This window comes from Drosophila obscura, unplaced genomic scaffold (assembly GCF_018151105.1).
Source record: "Drosophila obscura isolate BZ-5 IFL unplaced genomic scaffold, ASM1815110v1 contig_186, whole genome shotgun sequence".
NCBI classification, from domain to species: Eukaryota; Metazoa; Arthropoda; class Insecta; order Diptera; family Drosophilidae; genus Drosophila; species Drosophila obscura.
The window spans coordinates 4,702,136-4,716,278 of record NW_024542774.1 but is presented as its reverse complement, the minus strand read 5'-3'; the positions used below and the strand labels follow the sequence as shown (position 1 = coordinate 4,716,278).

The 14,143-nt window shown below is 45.4% G+C and overlaps 3 protein-coding genes and 3 non-coding genes across 6 annotated transcripts; 2 read left to right on the top strand and 4 right to left on the bottom strand.

Moving 5' to 3' along the window:
• Positions 1-1,165: 1,165 nt before the first annotated feature.
• Positions 1,166-1,237, bottom strand: Trnat-ugu. The gene has a single exon. It is a non-coding gene; the product is annotated as a tRNA-Thr (tRNA).
• Positions 1,238-5,695: 4,458 nt separating this feature from the next.
• On the top strand, positions 5,696-5,767 carry Trnat-ugu. Its single transcript has one exon. It is a non-coding gene; the product is annotated as a tRNA-Thr (tRNA).
• Positions 5,768-6,042: 275 nt separating this feature from the next.
• Positions 6,043-6,114, bottom strand: Trnat-ugu. The gene has a single exon. It is a non-coding gene; the product is annotated as a tRNA-Thr (tRNA).
• Positions 6,115-6,495: 381 nt separating this feature from the next.
• On the top strand, positions 6,496-8,940 carry LOC111077956 (SET and MYND domain-containing protein 4). The gene is made up of 6 exons (XM_022372476.2): positions 6,496-6,912; positions 6,970-7,033; positions 7,087-7,218; positions 7,281-7,628; positions 7,685-7,927; positions 7,980-8,940. Exons 1-6 carry the CDS (start codon positions 6,594-6,596, stop codon positions 8,848-8,850), a joined length of 1,977 nt encoding a protein of 658 aa, XP_022228168.2. The 5' UTR covers positions 6,496-6,593; the 3' UTR covers positions 8,851-8,940.
• LOC111077959 (flocculation protein FLO11) lies at positions 8,888-9,799 on the bottom strand. The gene is made up of 2 exons (XM_022372479.2): positions 9,169-9,799; positions 8,888-9,083 (listed from the first exon to the last, which is right to left on the bottom strand). The coding sequence occupies exons 1-2, from the start codon at positions 9,749-9,751 to the stop codon at positions 8,977-8,979; spliced, it is 690 nt and encodes a 229-aa protein (XP_022228171.2). The 5' UTR covers positions 9,752-9,799; the 3' UTR covers positions 8,888-8,976.
• A 1,717-nt stretch (positions 9,800-11,516) lies between these two features.
• On the bottom strand, positions 11,517-13,802 carry LOC111077985 (alpha-1,3-mannosyl-glycoprotein 2-beta-N-acetylglucosaminyltransferase). The gene is made up of 7 exons (XM_022372511.2): positions 13,506-13,802; positions 12,812-13,425; positions 12,313-12,743; positions 12,149-12,253; positions 11,994-12,084; positions 11,766-11,936; positions 11,517-11,708 (listed from the first exon to the last, which is right to left on the bottom strand). The coding sequence occupies exons 2-7, from the start codon at positions 13,265-13,267 to the stop codon at positions 11,595-11,597; spliced, it is 1,368 nt and encodes a 455-aa protein (XP_022228203.2). The 5' UTR covers positions 13,268-13,425; positions 13,506-13,802; the 3' UTR covers positions 11,517-11,594.
• Between the last annotated feature and the right edge of the window lie 341 nt (positions 13,803-14,143).

The following is a 14,143-nucleotide window of genomic DNA, read 5'->3' as shown; positions in this document are numbered from 1 at the left end:
CATAAAGAAGATGAAGAAGAAGTAGAGGGGAAACAAAGGGAAATCACTTGTCGCTGTCAGTTATACATGGCTACACTTTTTATGGTTTTCCATTTCCATCCCGACATCAACAAACAACAAAAAAAAAACAAAAAGGGAAAAAAAAGAAGACCGCAAGTGCCTGGAAAAACTCGACCTGCTTTGGGTTTTCCACTCTCGGATTCCCAGAACCAGATTGAGGGGCAAAGGCCACAGTAAACATAATAAATTCGAACATTTTTGTGGTACTTGAAAACAGAACGGAGACGTCTCAGGAGGCTAGGCGAGGGAGGGGTCGCCTTTGCTTGGCTCAGCTCAGCTCGGATCGGGTTTTTTATGCAGTAATTTATGCCAAGTGGATGGAATTTCGATCCCCGAACAAGTAGCCAGTTGTAACCTCAATTAAAACTGAATTTATGCCACAAATGAAAAGCCATAAAGAAAACACTCTGCTGTGCTGCTACCTGGAGACACTTTTCGTGTCTCTTCTTCCCCGTTCCTCCTTCCCCTTTTCCCATTCCAAAGGTGTGCGTGTCCATGGAGCATTTCGAAGATCGCGAGACAACATAAATTGTGCCACTAACTGCAATTTTGGTATTAACTAAACACGAATGAGAGCGGAACTTGATCGCATATTTGGAACGCCAGAAAGTCCTTCAACTGGTGGGACAGGTGCACGAATCGAGTATCCGTGGCTGGAACAGACAAGGTCATAAAGAAGCAGACGGAAGGAAGAGCATGGGAGAACTAAGTGAAGATTGTCACGGCACTTCAAAGGATCTTTAAGCCGAATTGGCTCCACGTAGGTAAAACAGGAGCCACTAAAAATGTAGTATGTATTCCCATTCCCATGTACAAAGGAGCAAATATCAAAGGGATTGCAAGCTTGCAGTAACCTCAACGTTTTCCAAAGGAAATTTTCTTCGCCATGTTGCAGTTCCCAATCCAATGGCAGGGATACATAATAGATTTAATCCGCGATCCATGAAACTGAAATCTTTCGGGACATGTCTTAGCTATCCATTAGTTAAATTAGATGAACAAATGCAAAAAGAGAGCTTGCCTCAACTCCCACCATCCCATCAGATATATGTGATGGTGGTGATGATGGGTGGTTGGTTGGGAGCTGAGCTTGAAGCTTGGGAAATGCCTCCTGTGAGGATTGAACTCACGACCCCTGGTTTACAAGACCAGTGCTCTGCCACTGAGCTAAAGAGGCCCACATTTTGAGGGCGTCCCAGAACCCAATTTCTACAGCCAACTATCTCAGAACAAGAGCTGAGCTTGCACTACTAAGTGTACTAAATGTTGTATCTTTGTACGAGTATCTGCGACACAAAAGATAGCATGCGACAGACGGCGAACGAAAGCGAGGGGAGAACATATGTTGACACAGTTGTTCTTTTTCTTGTTATTGTGCCTCGTTGTCTTCGAGCTGATAAATGCTTTTAAATGTAATTAAAGGAAAATGCTGTGCCAAAGGTGAAGGAGAGTTTGAGCTGGAGAAGGGAAACGGGGGAAGGGGGAAGGGGAGATGGAAGACCCAAGGTCGGGCCGACCGGATATTAATTTCACAAAAATTACACACATTCGGCGGATAATCAACATTAAGATCGGCTTTTGGGCGCTGCGCTTCAGTGGCCCATGACAATTAGGGCCAAAGAAATTTCGGGCCAACTCCAACTCGGGGCTCACCTGTTGCCAAGAGTCGAGAGCTGTTGATGGGAGATGGAGCCATTAGGACTGAAATGAAAACGACATGCCCAATGAACAAATATTTTCACATCATCATTTTGATTGGCACGCATGTCCGCGGGTGTGTGTTTCTCCTTGCGTGTGCCCGCGTGTTGAGTGTTGAGTGCAGTTCGATTTCAGTTTCGAGGCAGCAGTGCGTGCAAAATGGATCAACGATCTTTGCGCTTCAGTTGCAGCCAGGTCGCGAGTGGAAGGCTGTCTATCTTTGGCCGGGAGTTTCCTTCAGAAACTACCCAAAAACCCAATCGATTGGGGACCTCATGACGACACAAGGCGCACAGCAGGACAAGAAAACTGCAGGACAACTGTCGCGTGCTGTGCACCTCTAAAATTTTAACAGCTGCTCTTAATGTGTCTCTGTTGGGGATAGGAATTGGATAGGGGAAAATGGAATTACCCAAAATTACGCAGAATGCCCAAATTGCCATTAAATCGCATTAAATCGAGCACACATAAACCGCAAAAGGATTTTCTACGCATCGTAAACCTCTTAATTCTCTCGTTCTGTATCTGTTTTTTTTTTTTTTGCCAATCTATCCGAAATGTGTCAAATGGAAACAAAGAACCACAGAATTGGGTAAAAAATTGCCTGATTTAGTGTAAAATTGCAGGGCAACAAAAAAAAACTCAGACATAACGGAATAGAAATATGAGGCTAATGCCTGCCGACAGCCAAAGGGATCGTCATTAGCATCCCGAAAAAAGATCGAACGACAAAAAATGGCATAGGGAGATGGAATACTGGCAGGGGGGAGCCGCCCAATTCATCACAGTCTGTCACTCCTCATCCCTGTCTTTCGTCTGGCCAGGCCCATCAATCTCAGGTTGTAACTGTATTACAGGGACAGACGGCTTGATGTAACAGCTTACCAGCCTGTTCCCTGCAGATCCTAGCCCTGCAGCGCCGACTGCCACAGCGCCTGCGCCACGTGCCACATCCAGTCGCTGTCCTGTCCGGTCCCTTCCCTTGTGCAGCTGCTGTTGCCGCCGACGCCGCCGCACTCGCACTCGAGACTCACAATTTTCAACCCCCTCAAAAGGGGTTTCTGTCGGGGGATTTTCGTAGGGAGGGAATGTTGGCTGGCAGTCTACTTTTTCCCGTTTAGCTTTTGTTTTCCACTTGAGCTGAAGCACTTTCCATTGTTGCCTTTGTACACACATTGCAGTGCATTTTCCGTTCGTGTTTTGCTTTCTTTTCGCATTTTTCGAGTTTTTAATTAATTTGAACCGATTCCGGTCTGAAGCGCTTTCCAAGCAATGCGTTTACCCCTAATGGCATACAAATTAAATTATCGCTTTTTGACAATTCCCACTCAAGAAAGAAGGGGCGCCACATGTGGAGAGGAGGGTTTTATTGGTTGATCAGGGAAATGGGAAACGTCGAATCACAGAAGAAAATGTCAATGCAGGAAGTATTCGGTACTAAGAAAAGAGTTTGATGAATGGCAATTGTTCAAGTTGCGGGAATAGTGGAAATTTGATGCCTCCCTTTGATCGCGGGACTAAGAACTTAAGGGAGCCTCAATCGAATGAGCGCTGAGTAAAATGTTGAATTCAAATTCGCACGTTGTCGTATTATTCGCCACTATACAAATCAGACCCAGACACACCACAAATTGCCAACACAACTGGATTTTTCGATCAACGTAGACCTTAATTTATTTAAATGCTGATCCGATCGACTCAAATTAATTAAGTGGCACACTTTAATTTGCATATAAAACCGACATGGCCAATACCCAAAGCTGGGACAGAAAAAAAAAATATAAAAAATCAAAGCAATCAAGTACAAGATCTATAAAATCCATTTTCAAGACTTTTCGTTCAGACAATGGCCAAAATGCAAAAATAAATGTCTGTTATAAATTATTTATGACGTTTTTAAAATGTCAACAGCCAAATTCGTCGCCCACCTTAATGACATTTTAGCCAACATTTGAAATGCAGGAAGGGGGGTGCTGGGCTGGTGCGGCTGTCTAAGGGGTAAATTTTGTATAATTATTTCTTTTGTTGTAATTGTAATTGCTGTTGGCAGGAAGGAGTGCAGGTGCACGGTTTAGCGTTGTCGGTTTTCAATTGGATGTGTTTTAAGTGCGAATCGAGTTGACATTACGAGTAATGGCCATAGTACAAACAGATCTGCCAGCAGAGAGAATTACGCCACAAAACCCATTCCAAACGAAAACGGAAGCTGATTGCAAAGCGGAAAATAGCTACTCAATGTCTACCAAATACTAAACAAATACCCTTTCGTCCAACAAAATAAGAAGAGCTTTAAAATGGTTGAAATTTAAGTTCTAAGTTTTAAAGATTATGCCGAAAAGTAAAGGTGTAAGGTTGAAAAGACACCTCCAATAGCTATAGGGAGTTTCACAAGCAAACAGACCATTCTGAAGGGTATTAAAACAAACAAAACAAAAAACTAAAGTGCAACGGAAGTCCAGTGAAATACTCGCATATTTGTGTGCAATCGAGAACCATAGAGGAGTACGCAGAATGGGCTGGGAAGAGGAAAAAACAAAATAAACTGTAATTAACTGTCGGCTCTCGAATGAACATGAATCAAAGCGGTCTGGGGTCTAACTCTGGAAGGGGGAGGCCGGTCATTTATTCCGCCTGAATTTGCATTCGCATTTGCATTAACATTCGCAAGTTCCGCAACAGACGAAGGGTCAGGGAGTGGACGAAATGCATTCAGTAGTATCCTGCCGGAGGACCCCAGAGCTGCACTGCCACAATGCACTATAATTAGGGGTGGCTGAGGACGCAAGGATGCGACTCCCTGAGAGTGATAAATATTTTGCGCCTGGATGACAGCTCATAAACATTGCCCAATGACGTCTGTGGCAGTGGCTCGAAGCGATTACATTTATTGACAATGTTCAATCAGGAAGGACGAGGCGGCATCCTTGGAGTGCCTCAACTGTACTACAAGTGACAGCTGTCGGCAAGGGATGGCAAATCCGCTATAAGCCCTGATGATTACATTGTTTTTGACACAGACAATAAAGAAAGCAAGAAGCGCCTGAAACCCCTTCCATGATTGATGACTGACGACACGCTGTCATGTCCAGTTGACAGTTGTCGGGCCCAGCTAATATTTTCTGGCGCTGTTTCAGGCCACAGTCCCGGTGCGAAGCGGGTTACAATGGCCAAAGTCAACAACTGGGCGAGGACGCCGATTCCGATTCCGTTCCGTTTCCCACTCCTATTTCTATTCAACAGCTTAGGGAAATTTACATACAGCCGTAACCAACATGATGCACCCTTAAGGTGCGGCTTGGGTTCGGTTTCGCTTTTCATTGTGCATAATAATGCATTTCACGGCGGGACACCCCGTAAAAGAAGCAAATGAACGGGCAAAGTGGGCGTTGTAATGTTGACACTGTAATTTACGCATTTCACCTTTTCTTTTTGGGCGCTTTAACGGATTTGCATCCAGCTTAAATGCCAAAGGGCTGAACTATGGTAATTTGATATGTGGAATGGTGCTGACGGCGAGTAAGCACAGCACTCGTACAGTTGTGCCTGCGATGCTCTGAGATGTAAAGGCAGCACAATTCTGTTACTAACAGTCGGAGCGACCCAATTAGGTGTTACATCTTGCCACTTCCCACGACATTTTCTTACAATTTACCCATAACAAATTGCCTCTTGGAATAATGAGCTCCCTCTCCAATACACCCGCAAATGGAGCGTTCTCATTGAACTTCGACTTTCCTTCATTAGTCAAAGATGCTAGACAGCAGCTGCTCAACTCAAGTGCCGATTCCCAGATAACGTAAACATTAATTTATTTTGTCATGCACTCAATTCTCCAAAGTAATTGAAACTTTTTGAACAACCCGCGGATAGCAACAGCAACCACAACAGTTAGAGGGCGCTATTTTCATGTTCTGCTTTTGCCACGCGCCTCCCTCAAGCCTCTTTAGCTCAGTGGTAGAGCACTGGTCTTGTAAACCAGGGGTCGTGAGTTCAATCCTCACAGGAGGCAATTTTTAAACAAAAAAAAGGAAAACAATTATTTTTTAATTGTTACTGTTATTAACTTTTATTTTATGATTTTATTTATAAAGAAAAAATCAACTTTTTAAAAAGCTCTGGTTTTATTTTTGCTTAATTATATTTTGAGTTCGTTTCGAATTTCCATAAGCGATCATTAACGTAATGATGATCTTATCAGTATTTAATCATCAATCTGATCTGTATAAAAATGTATCTACAAAATATTAACAAAAAAATAGAATTCAAATAATTGCAGATGATTCTTGCCTCCTGTGAGGATTGAACTCACGACCCCTGGTTTACAAGACCAGTGCTCTACCACTGAGCTAAAGAGGCGAACAACCCGATCGCGCCAAAGAACCCAGTTCATATGAAGCTTCTCTATATGTTTTTTAACTTTTACCCCAATTGAGGAGAACTTTCAATTTAGTATAAAAGCGTTTTTGTGTAGGGTAAATACTGTGTCGAACCGAATTAATAGTCGAATGATATGGGGATGATTTTTTTTCGTTTATAGGTGCCTCTCCGCAACAAAATTTGTTAGTAAACAAACGCTATTAACTCTTAGAATGCTTTCTCTCAGCGATCTGTTCTCTCATTTTCTGCCCTTGCTCTTTATTATTTGGGTGGCATTCTCTTGGATCTATAAATAAAATGCCGAAATGCTGTTTTTATACCACACGTTGTCGTCGTCGTCTCATTTTCCCGAATTTTCAGATTCAGTTTGTCTGCAGCTTTTGTGCCGGGAGTACTCGAATACCAAAAGCTATTTAAAAACTTGCATAATTTGTGACTCTAAAAATTGATAAAACAAAATGAAAACTCCACTCAGCCAGAAGACGGGTTTCTTTGCCGAATACTATCTGAAGCTCAAGGGGCAGGCGGGCGACACCTGCGAGGCGGATATAGCCAAATTATCGGGGTGTAGAAGCGATGAGGAGCGCGTGGCCTATGTGGATCAGCTGGCCTGGGTGCAGGCAGGGGAATTCGGAATTCGGCCGGAATTCGATGGCAAAAGTGCCCCCCTGGCCGCGGAGATCAAGGAACGAGCAACGGCTGCCTTCAAGGGGAAGAAATGGCTGGAGGCAATGGTGCTCTATACCAGGAGCTATATGTCATTGCCCAATGAGAATGGTGAGACGTTCCTAAAGTGGATTTAATACACGTTTCTTAATTGCTGGTATCCAACAGTTGCTGAGATCTGTATCGTGCTGGCCAATCGCTCTGCCACTCTGTACCACATGCAGAAATATCAGTAAGGATAAAGCCAGAGGAAAGTTCTTGGGAATTATTTCGAAATATTTGCAGGGAGTGCCTGATCGATATCAGACGAGCCATCGACCTGGGTTACCCCAAGGATTTGATCTACAAGCTGTACGAACGACGGGCTCGATGCTACATGGCCCTCAAAGACTATCCCCATACGATTGAAGCCTTCAAGTGAGATCAAATTATCAGCTACGCTCCTGTACCTCACTCTAACATTCCTCTGTTTTACCTAGAAAGTGCATCACAGCAATGGACGACTCCGCACTTACATTCGACAAGAAGTCCAAGCTAAATCTGGATGCCATGACTATGATCAAAATGCTATTACAAGATCCGCGCACGGCTAAGCAGGCGGCCAAGCAACAGAAGCAGAAGATCGACCTCGATCAGGCCACAGCTCTGCCGGCGGAGAAGGAGTATGTGAGTCCGCTGGTGAGGATCGATCGCAGCCCGCAGGAGGGACGCTTTGCCCGGGCCGCAGCCGATGTGAAGGCCGGCGAGGAGCTGCTCGTAGAGCGGCCGTTTGTGTCCGTCCTGCTGGAGAAATTTGCCAAGAGCCATTGCGAGAACTGCTTTGTGAGGTGAGATGATGGGAGCATATGTTTGAGATCTTTTGAGTACATGTATTCCCCTCCAGGAGTGTGGTTCCTGTCGCCTGTCCTCGGTGTGCCGATGTCATATACTGCTCGGAACAGTGTCGGGACGAAGCGGCCAAGAAGTACCATAAATATGAGTGTGGCATCGTGCCCATCATTTGGAGATCTGGAGCATCCATCAACAATCACATTGCGCTGAGGATCTTTGCCAGCAAACCCTTGGAATACTTTCTGCAATTGAAGCCAACGATTGATGAGGAACTCTCGCCAGAGGAGCTACTAAGGTGAGTCTAATATGCTTCCTGATTTAATTCGCAGATTCTAAACCCTTTTAAGTCTTCCCAAGGACGACTTCCGGCGGGTAGCCCAGCTGGAACGGCATCAGAACAAGCGCCAGCCATCGAACTTCTTCCAGCACGTGCTGATGGCCCGTTTCCTGACCAAATGCCTGGAGGCATCAGGCTACTTTGGCGCCGAGCCACAGCCGGATCAGGTTCGAGCCATTTGCTCGCTGGTGCTGCGCAGTCTGCAGTTCATCCAATTCAACACCCACGAGGTGGCGGAACTGCACAAGTTCCGTTCGACGGGCAGGGAGAAATCCATCTTCATTGGCGGTGCCATCTATCCCACTTTGGCCCTATTCAATCACTCGTGCGATCCCGGAGTTGTGCGCTACTTCCGGGGCACCACGATCCACATCAACAGTGTTCGACCCATCGAGGCTGGCCTGCCCATCAACGAGAACTACGGACCGATCTACACGCAGGACAAGCGCGAGGAGCGCCAGGCCAAGATGAAGGAGCTGTACTGGTTCGAGTGCTGCTGCGATGCGTGCATCGACAACTGGCCCCTGTTCGAGGACCTGCCACGGGACGTGATCCGTTTCCGTTGCGAGGCGCCCAACAACTGTGCGGCCGTGATCGAGGTGCCACCCAGCTGCAATGACTTTATTGTGAAGTGCGTGACCTGCGGCGAGGTGACCAACATCCTGAAGGGACTCAAGGTCATGCAGGACACGGAAATGATGACGCGCACCGGCAAACGGCTCTACGAGACCGGGGAATATGCCAAGGCGCTGCAAAAGTTTATCGACCTAATCCGCATCATGTACGATGTGCTGGCCCCCCCGTTCCCCGATTACTGTGAGAGCCAACAGCATCTGAAGGACTGCTTCCTGAACCTAGGCAATGTGTACAATCTGGATTGATTCAAAGCTGCTGTCTGCTGGCCGCTGACTCATTCAATTTGACTACCATTTGTGCTCGAGATTTTTATTACAACCGTGTTTCACTCACTATTACAGCTGGTGTTTTCTTGGAGTTTCCGTTCCTCACTAGTAGTAGCCACAGCGGCCACGATGGAGTTTACTGCAACCGGCCACGTTATGGCTGGCGAAGTAGCAGCAGCGATAGCAGCTTATCGTCGACCGCCAGCCCCAAGCTGCAAATTAAAGCGCAAACACAATGAAAAAACTGACCTCGAACCCACTCTCTCACTCTCTCCTCAATCCGGAGCAGATACTTACGTCCACAGCCGCCATTCCGATAGCCGTAGTCCCTCTGATCTCTCAGATAGCACCGCTCGGCCTGCTCGTTCAAGATCCAAGGATTTCTGGTGGTGTAAGTAGGTCGATTGGCAATTGTTGGTGGTGCGTATGGTGGTGTATAGATCGGAGGTGCTTCTGTGGCCTGGGTGGTTTTTGGTGCTTCTGTTGTCGTGGTTGTGATGGGTTCTTTGGTTGTGGTTGTGATGGTTGATGGTTCTTTGGTTGTGGTTGCAGTTTTTTCTGGGGGTGCTGGAGTCGTAGCTTCTTCTGCGGATCCTGCACTCATAGCTTCTTCTGCGGATCCGCTTGTCGTAGCTTCTTCTGCGGATGCTGGAGTCGTAGCTTCTTCTGCTGATGCACTTGTAAAAGGTTCTTCTGTGGGAGTGGCCGTCGTAGGTTCTTCTGCCGTACCCTCCTCTGTGGTTGTGATGGCCTCTTCCGTTGTCGGCCGTGGAAAATCCTCAGGGAACTCAGGCCTTATATCCTGTGCACGAGCACCAACGACCAAGAGCACCAGCAGCAGCCACAGCGAAATAACCGGAAATGTAAGCGTCAACTGCATTTTAGCGCGTTGTGTTGTCGTGAGCCGATTGCATTCAACTGAAACTGATCACCAGTCCCTCGGAGCGGGGTAGCCTCAGTCGGATCTTGGCCCTACGTAATGAGTAGACGAAAGCGAAAATTACGAGTGCTGAGGGCAGCAGCTCCACTCGCTGATAAGAGAACACTGCCACACTGCGGGCAATTAGGATGACTAACAATCTGGGGCCCCAACTTATGCAACTTGGATGCTCACTGAAAGCCACTTGTATAGAATGAATGTGATTCAGAATTACCTCCCCCGGTGTATCTGGTGATGCATCCTCACTTGTCACTAGCCACGCATCCATTTCTGTCAGTGTAGGCCAGCAACCGCTTATCAGAATTTGAGGTGAAATTGACAATTGTGTGGCGCACAAATTGCTTGCGGGTGGCTGAGCACGCGTGCGCAACCCACCTTGTAACACTTTGGTGTTTGTTTTCATCGTTTTCGCTGGCACTGTAACCCGCATAAAGCCAATCAAGGGAACGAACAACGAGACGAGATGTCTATGGAAGCGAACGATGACGTACAACCACTTTTGCTTTTGCGTAATTAGCAATGCCAAGGGAATTCGGTAATAAAAAAGTCAATAAACAGAACAAGTGGGAACCTACTGCGAACTGATGAAAACACCAGATTATGTAAATTCCTGCAGGCTTGGGAAAACCCCACAGCTTTAATACTAAATTGATAAGATGGGATGATACGGAACATTTTGAAAATAGCGCAGTATGAGCTGATCTCCGTCATAACAAGTGCACATTATGTGTGTGAGCGGAGAAAACCTCAAATCAAGCAATACTATACTGTATTCGTATTGAGAGAGTGAGAGCACTGGGCAAAACAACCGATTCCAATCGACCAGTGAGATTCCCTTGGGTGATACAAACACCAACCATACTATCAAAATTATAATACCCTCTGAACGGTGTACATAATATCCAACTCCAGGATTACAAAAAAATGTTTACATTTATTTGAAAGTGTTACCGCGTACAAAGTCGCGTTGGTTTTAGCTAGTTCTTCCAAACATGTAAATTGGGAGTCGCACCATTCATCAGGGCACCACATTCCGTTGATATTGCATTTGAAGTTACATTTAGTTTGTTTTGGGCTACAAAGTAAGCCCTTTCCGATTTACAGTCGGCACGTAATACGTATTCGCTTATACAATTAATTTAATTTTGAAGTATGTCATCTCAGTATAATCGTACTACTCGTTCAACTGAAAACGATCTAATTGGCCACACCAGAAGAATAATTAAGAACTATTCGATCGTGAGTTATTGGTCAGATCGGTAGATATTTGTTGTGTATATGTATAACTCGGATTCGAGACCTTATTTTCGGTGGCGGAGGGGACATGACAAATATTCGAAACAAACTTTGTTATTATCCTGTCTCTTAAAACTATTTCTTATTGCTAGCTTTTACTAATTGCATTTAACACAATGGAGTGAAGTGAGTTAGTAAGCTCTAACAAAAGCAAACAACACTGACTTATTTACAATATATTACGTTGCGTTGCGTTTCATTGCTTCCCAAGAGCCACACAGATTAGTTAATTAAGAGCTATGTATACATGGCGGAGACTCTTTTGATTTGATTCTGATTCTGTTTCTGTTCAGTTACACATGCAGTGCAGCAATGCTGCCTGCTCAAGGAGATTCCATAGTTACAACTTAACTAATTGGTCAAACAAAATTTGTAAAAATAAACATAGGACTACTTTTTGGTATTGCAAGCACACGTAGCTGTGTGTGTGTGTGTGTGTGTGTGTGTAGGTGATGGTTCGGTTGGTGTTGGTTGGTTCTTAGCGTCGTTAGCTCCACGAGAGATCATAGCCCTTCCAGTTGGCATTGGGTGCCAGATGCACGCGTCGCTTGTTGTAGTAAAAGGAGACGATGCCGTGATAGGCAGTGCGTGGCACCCCGCTCTGCAATGAAATACAAATTCGTATTAGGGGAATGAATATATATATCGATCGGTTCACCTTAAAGTCATCCATGAGCCCCAGCATCTTAGTTATCCGCTTATATTGCTCCCGTGTGGTGTATTGGATGCGGACTGGTCCCTCGGCGGCTATCAAGTTGCGACGCAGTTCGTCGTACGTGACAATGGGATACGTATAGACACTCTGCACAAAGGACTTATCATAATTATCCTGAAAGAGAAGCGAGTCATTATGTGGGTTAGCCAGGGATATACAAAAGGTACAAACCTTTAGCAAGTGGCTCATATTGATTTTTGTGAACTGCACAAAGTCCTCGCTGAGCTTAATGTGTTTTAGGTACTTATCAAAGAACAACCCACTAAAAAAAGAACAAAGAGAAATCAGGTGGACCGTTTTCCACAATTGTGGCGCTTATCTCTTACTTTGATACGCCTATTTTTCCGAAAGTACGAGTTCTAGATATCTCCGGTCTGATGCATACGCGGTTTTTTCGCTGGGCCGGATGGCGTATCCAATCATCCCAGAAGCTAAAACAGTTTCGAGGCAATTAGCAATTGGTTGGTGTCGGTATAATTGATCCACTCACGATTTGGGCCATTTAACTGAGAGCTCGCTCCACAGCTCTTTGGTGAGCATCCAGCCGAGACCGGGGAAGAAATCGGTGCGATATAGTAACTCTGTCTTCGAAACGTCCACAACAGCAGCCTTGCCATTATCATTCCAAGCGGAGACGCACCACAGACTAGGGTCCTGTTTGAGCAGTTGGTGTGTGCCCAGAAAATATTCAAAGAAATCTGGCGCCACGTTCAAGTCATCCTCCACAATGATGGCGAAATCGAAACCAACTTTAAATGTTGTATTCAGAGCCCAGCCATAGTGTCGGGCTATCTTGTAGTAGCCCTTGAACTTTTTCTCCTTGGGGAGAACTTTGATGTCGCTCTGGTCCGGCTGCTCAATGAGGGTTACTTGATTGCCGAAGGAAAGGATAACCTCCTTGGTATCCTCATCGCCACAATCCTAAAATAACCAAGAATTAAAAACGATAAGGATAGCCGCCTGCAGAAATTATGTTTCATTCCTCGTACCTGTGACACAATAATGGGAAATTGTTCCATGCTGGGACGATATTGAATCAGATTATCGATGCACTTCTTTACGGACACCCGATTGCAGGCAAATACCAGAACGGGAAAGACAGGCAGTCCATCGCCCATATATGTTCTCGTTGGAATCGGCGCCGGGGTTTGCTTTGCCACTCGTTGATCCTGCAACTCCCCGGAGATCTCTGCCGCCACTATGCTTATCTGGGGCGTCGATACAGTCTGTGCTTGGTCATACTTGGATTTGACCAACTGGAAGAGATACTTGGCCATTTCGTGACTTTTCTGATTCGCATCTCTCGCCTCGACGTTCAGACGGTACATCTGATGCGCTTGAGTCCTGCTCAAATTGATTCCGGTATTGCGAAGCAGTAGGTAGTAGGTGGCGTAGGTCCACGTAATTAGAAAACCAACTATAAGCAGCACTTTCCGCGATCGCATCTTTGGGGGGTTTGGTGGGTGGGCGTTCACTGCACTCCTTGTCTACTGTGGCATTGGCATTAAACTGACGATCGTCACGCGTTTCGCTTTGCTTTTTAATCGGTGGCGGTGGGTATGGAAGCCCTGTGTAGCGGCTGTTGTCGTATTGGTTGAGCCCTCTGGTTGAGCAGCCGTGTCCAAAAAGCGTGTAAAGCATCGGACATTAGCATCTGGCACTGTGCAAGCTGGCTATATTTACTTTCAGATTCATTGCTGTCGTCGTGGACTAACCGCCAGGCTGGCAAAATAATAATTTTTTCGCGAAATCGAATTGAGGAATTTACACGTTGTGATGTGGTGGTACCAGATTTCATATAGATGTCACTCCCTCCGTTGGTGGACTCAAGTTTCTGATTTCTTTTGTTTTGTGTAGCTGCTACTGCCTCCTACCATTGACAGCTGTTGTATTGTATGCTTGTAATTTCTCGGTTTGCATAGTTTACAAAAACAAAATAAACTATGCAAACGCTGTACAGCTGGAGATCAGTGTGACCGCGGACTTATCTATAAATTATACCGCCGAAATATACCTTGTCAGTATCAAAATATACCGTAAATATACTGACGAGCTCGACAAGATTGTGTTCCAACAAAAACGGCCAAAAGCATAAATCTTTTCTGTGTACCGGAATGTGACGTCATTTTTGCTGGTCAACCAAGTTTCTGCTACGCGTATGACATTTTTATACCGTATTTCCTTTAGTTAATGTTTAATTTGTTGTTCCAAGCTGATATGAAATATCAATAATGACTTTTTCTAAGAGCACGCAGCACATTAGCTATGGAAAGCATAGCAATGCAGTCTCGTAACAGAGATTACATTTTGATTTTCAAAAA

Excerpts from the sequence above, each read along its gene's own strand:
- LOC111077956 (XM_022372476.2), top strand. The coding sequence starts at position 6,594 with ATGAAAACTCCACTCAGCCAGAAGACGGGTTTCTTTGCCGAATACTAT. Across the intron at positions 7,629-7,684 it reads TGCGAGAACTGCTTTGTGAG|GAGTGTGGTTCCTGTCGCCT; the intron begins GTGAGATGATGG and ends ATTCCCCTCCAG. Across the intron at positions 7,928-7,979 it reads TCGCCAGAGGAGCTACTAAG|TCTTCCCAAGGACGACTTCC; the intron begins GTGAGTCTAATA and ends AACCCTTTTAAG.
- LOC111077959 (XM_022372479.2), bottom strand. The coding sequence starts at position 9,751 with ATGCAGTTGACGCTTACATTTCCGGTTATTTCGCTGTGGCTGCTGCTG. Across the intron at positions 9,084-9,168 it reads TCGGAATGGCGGCTGTGGAC|CTTGGGGCTGGCGGTCGACG; the intron begins GTAAGTATCTGC and ends TTTAATTTGCAG.
- LOC111077985 (XM_022372511.2), bottom strand. The coding sequence starts at position 13,267 with ATGCGATCGCGGAAAGTGCTGCTTATAGTTGGTTTTCTAATTACGTGG. Across the intron at positions 12,744-12,811 it reads TTCCCATTATTGTGTCACAG|GATTGTGGCGATGAGGATAC; the intron begins GTACGAGGAATG and ends TGGTTATTTTAG. Across the intron at positions 11,937-11,993 it reads ATATGAGCCACTTGCTAAAG|GATAATTATGATAAGTCCTT; the intron begins GTTTGTACCTTT and ends CTTCTCTTTCAG.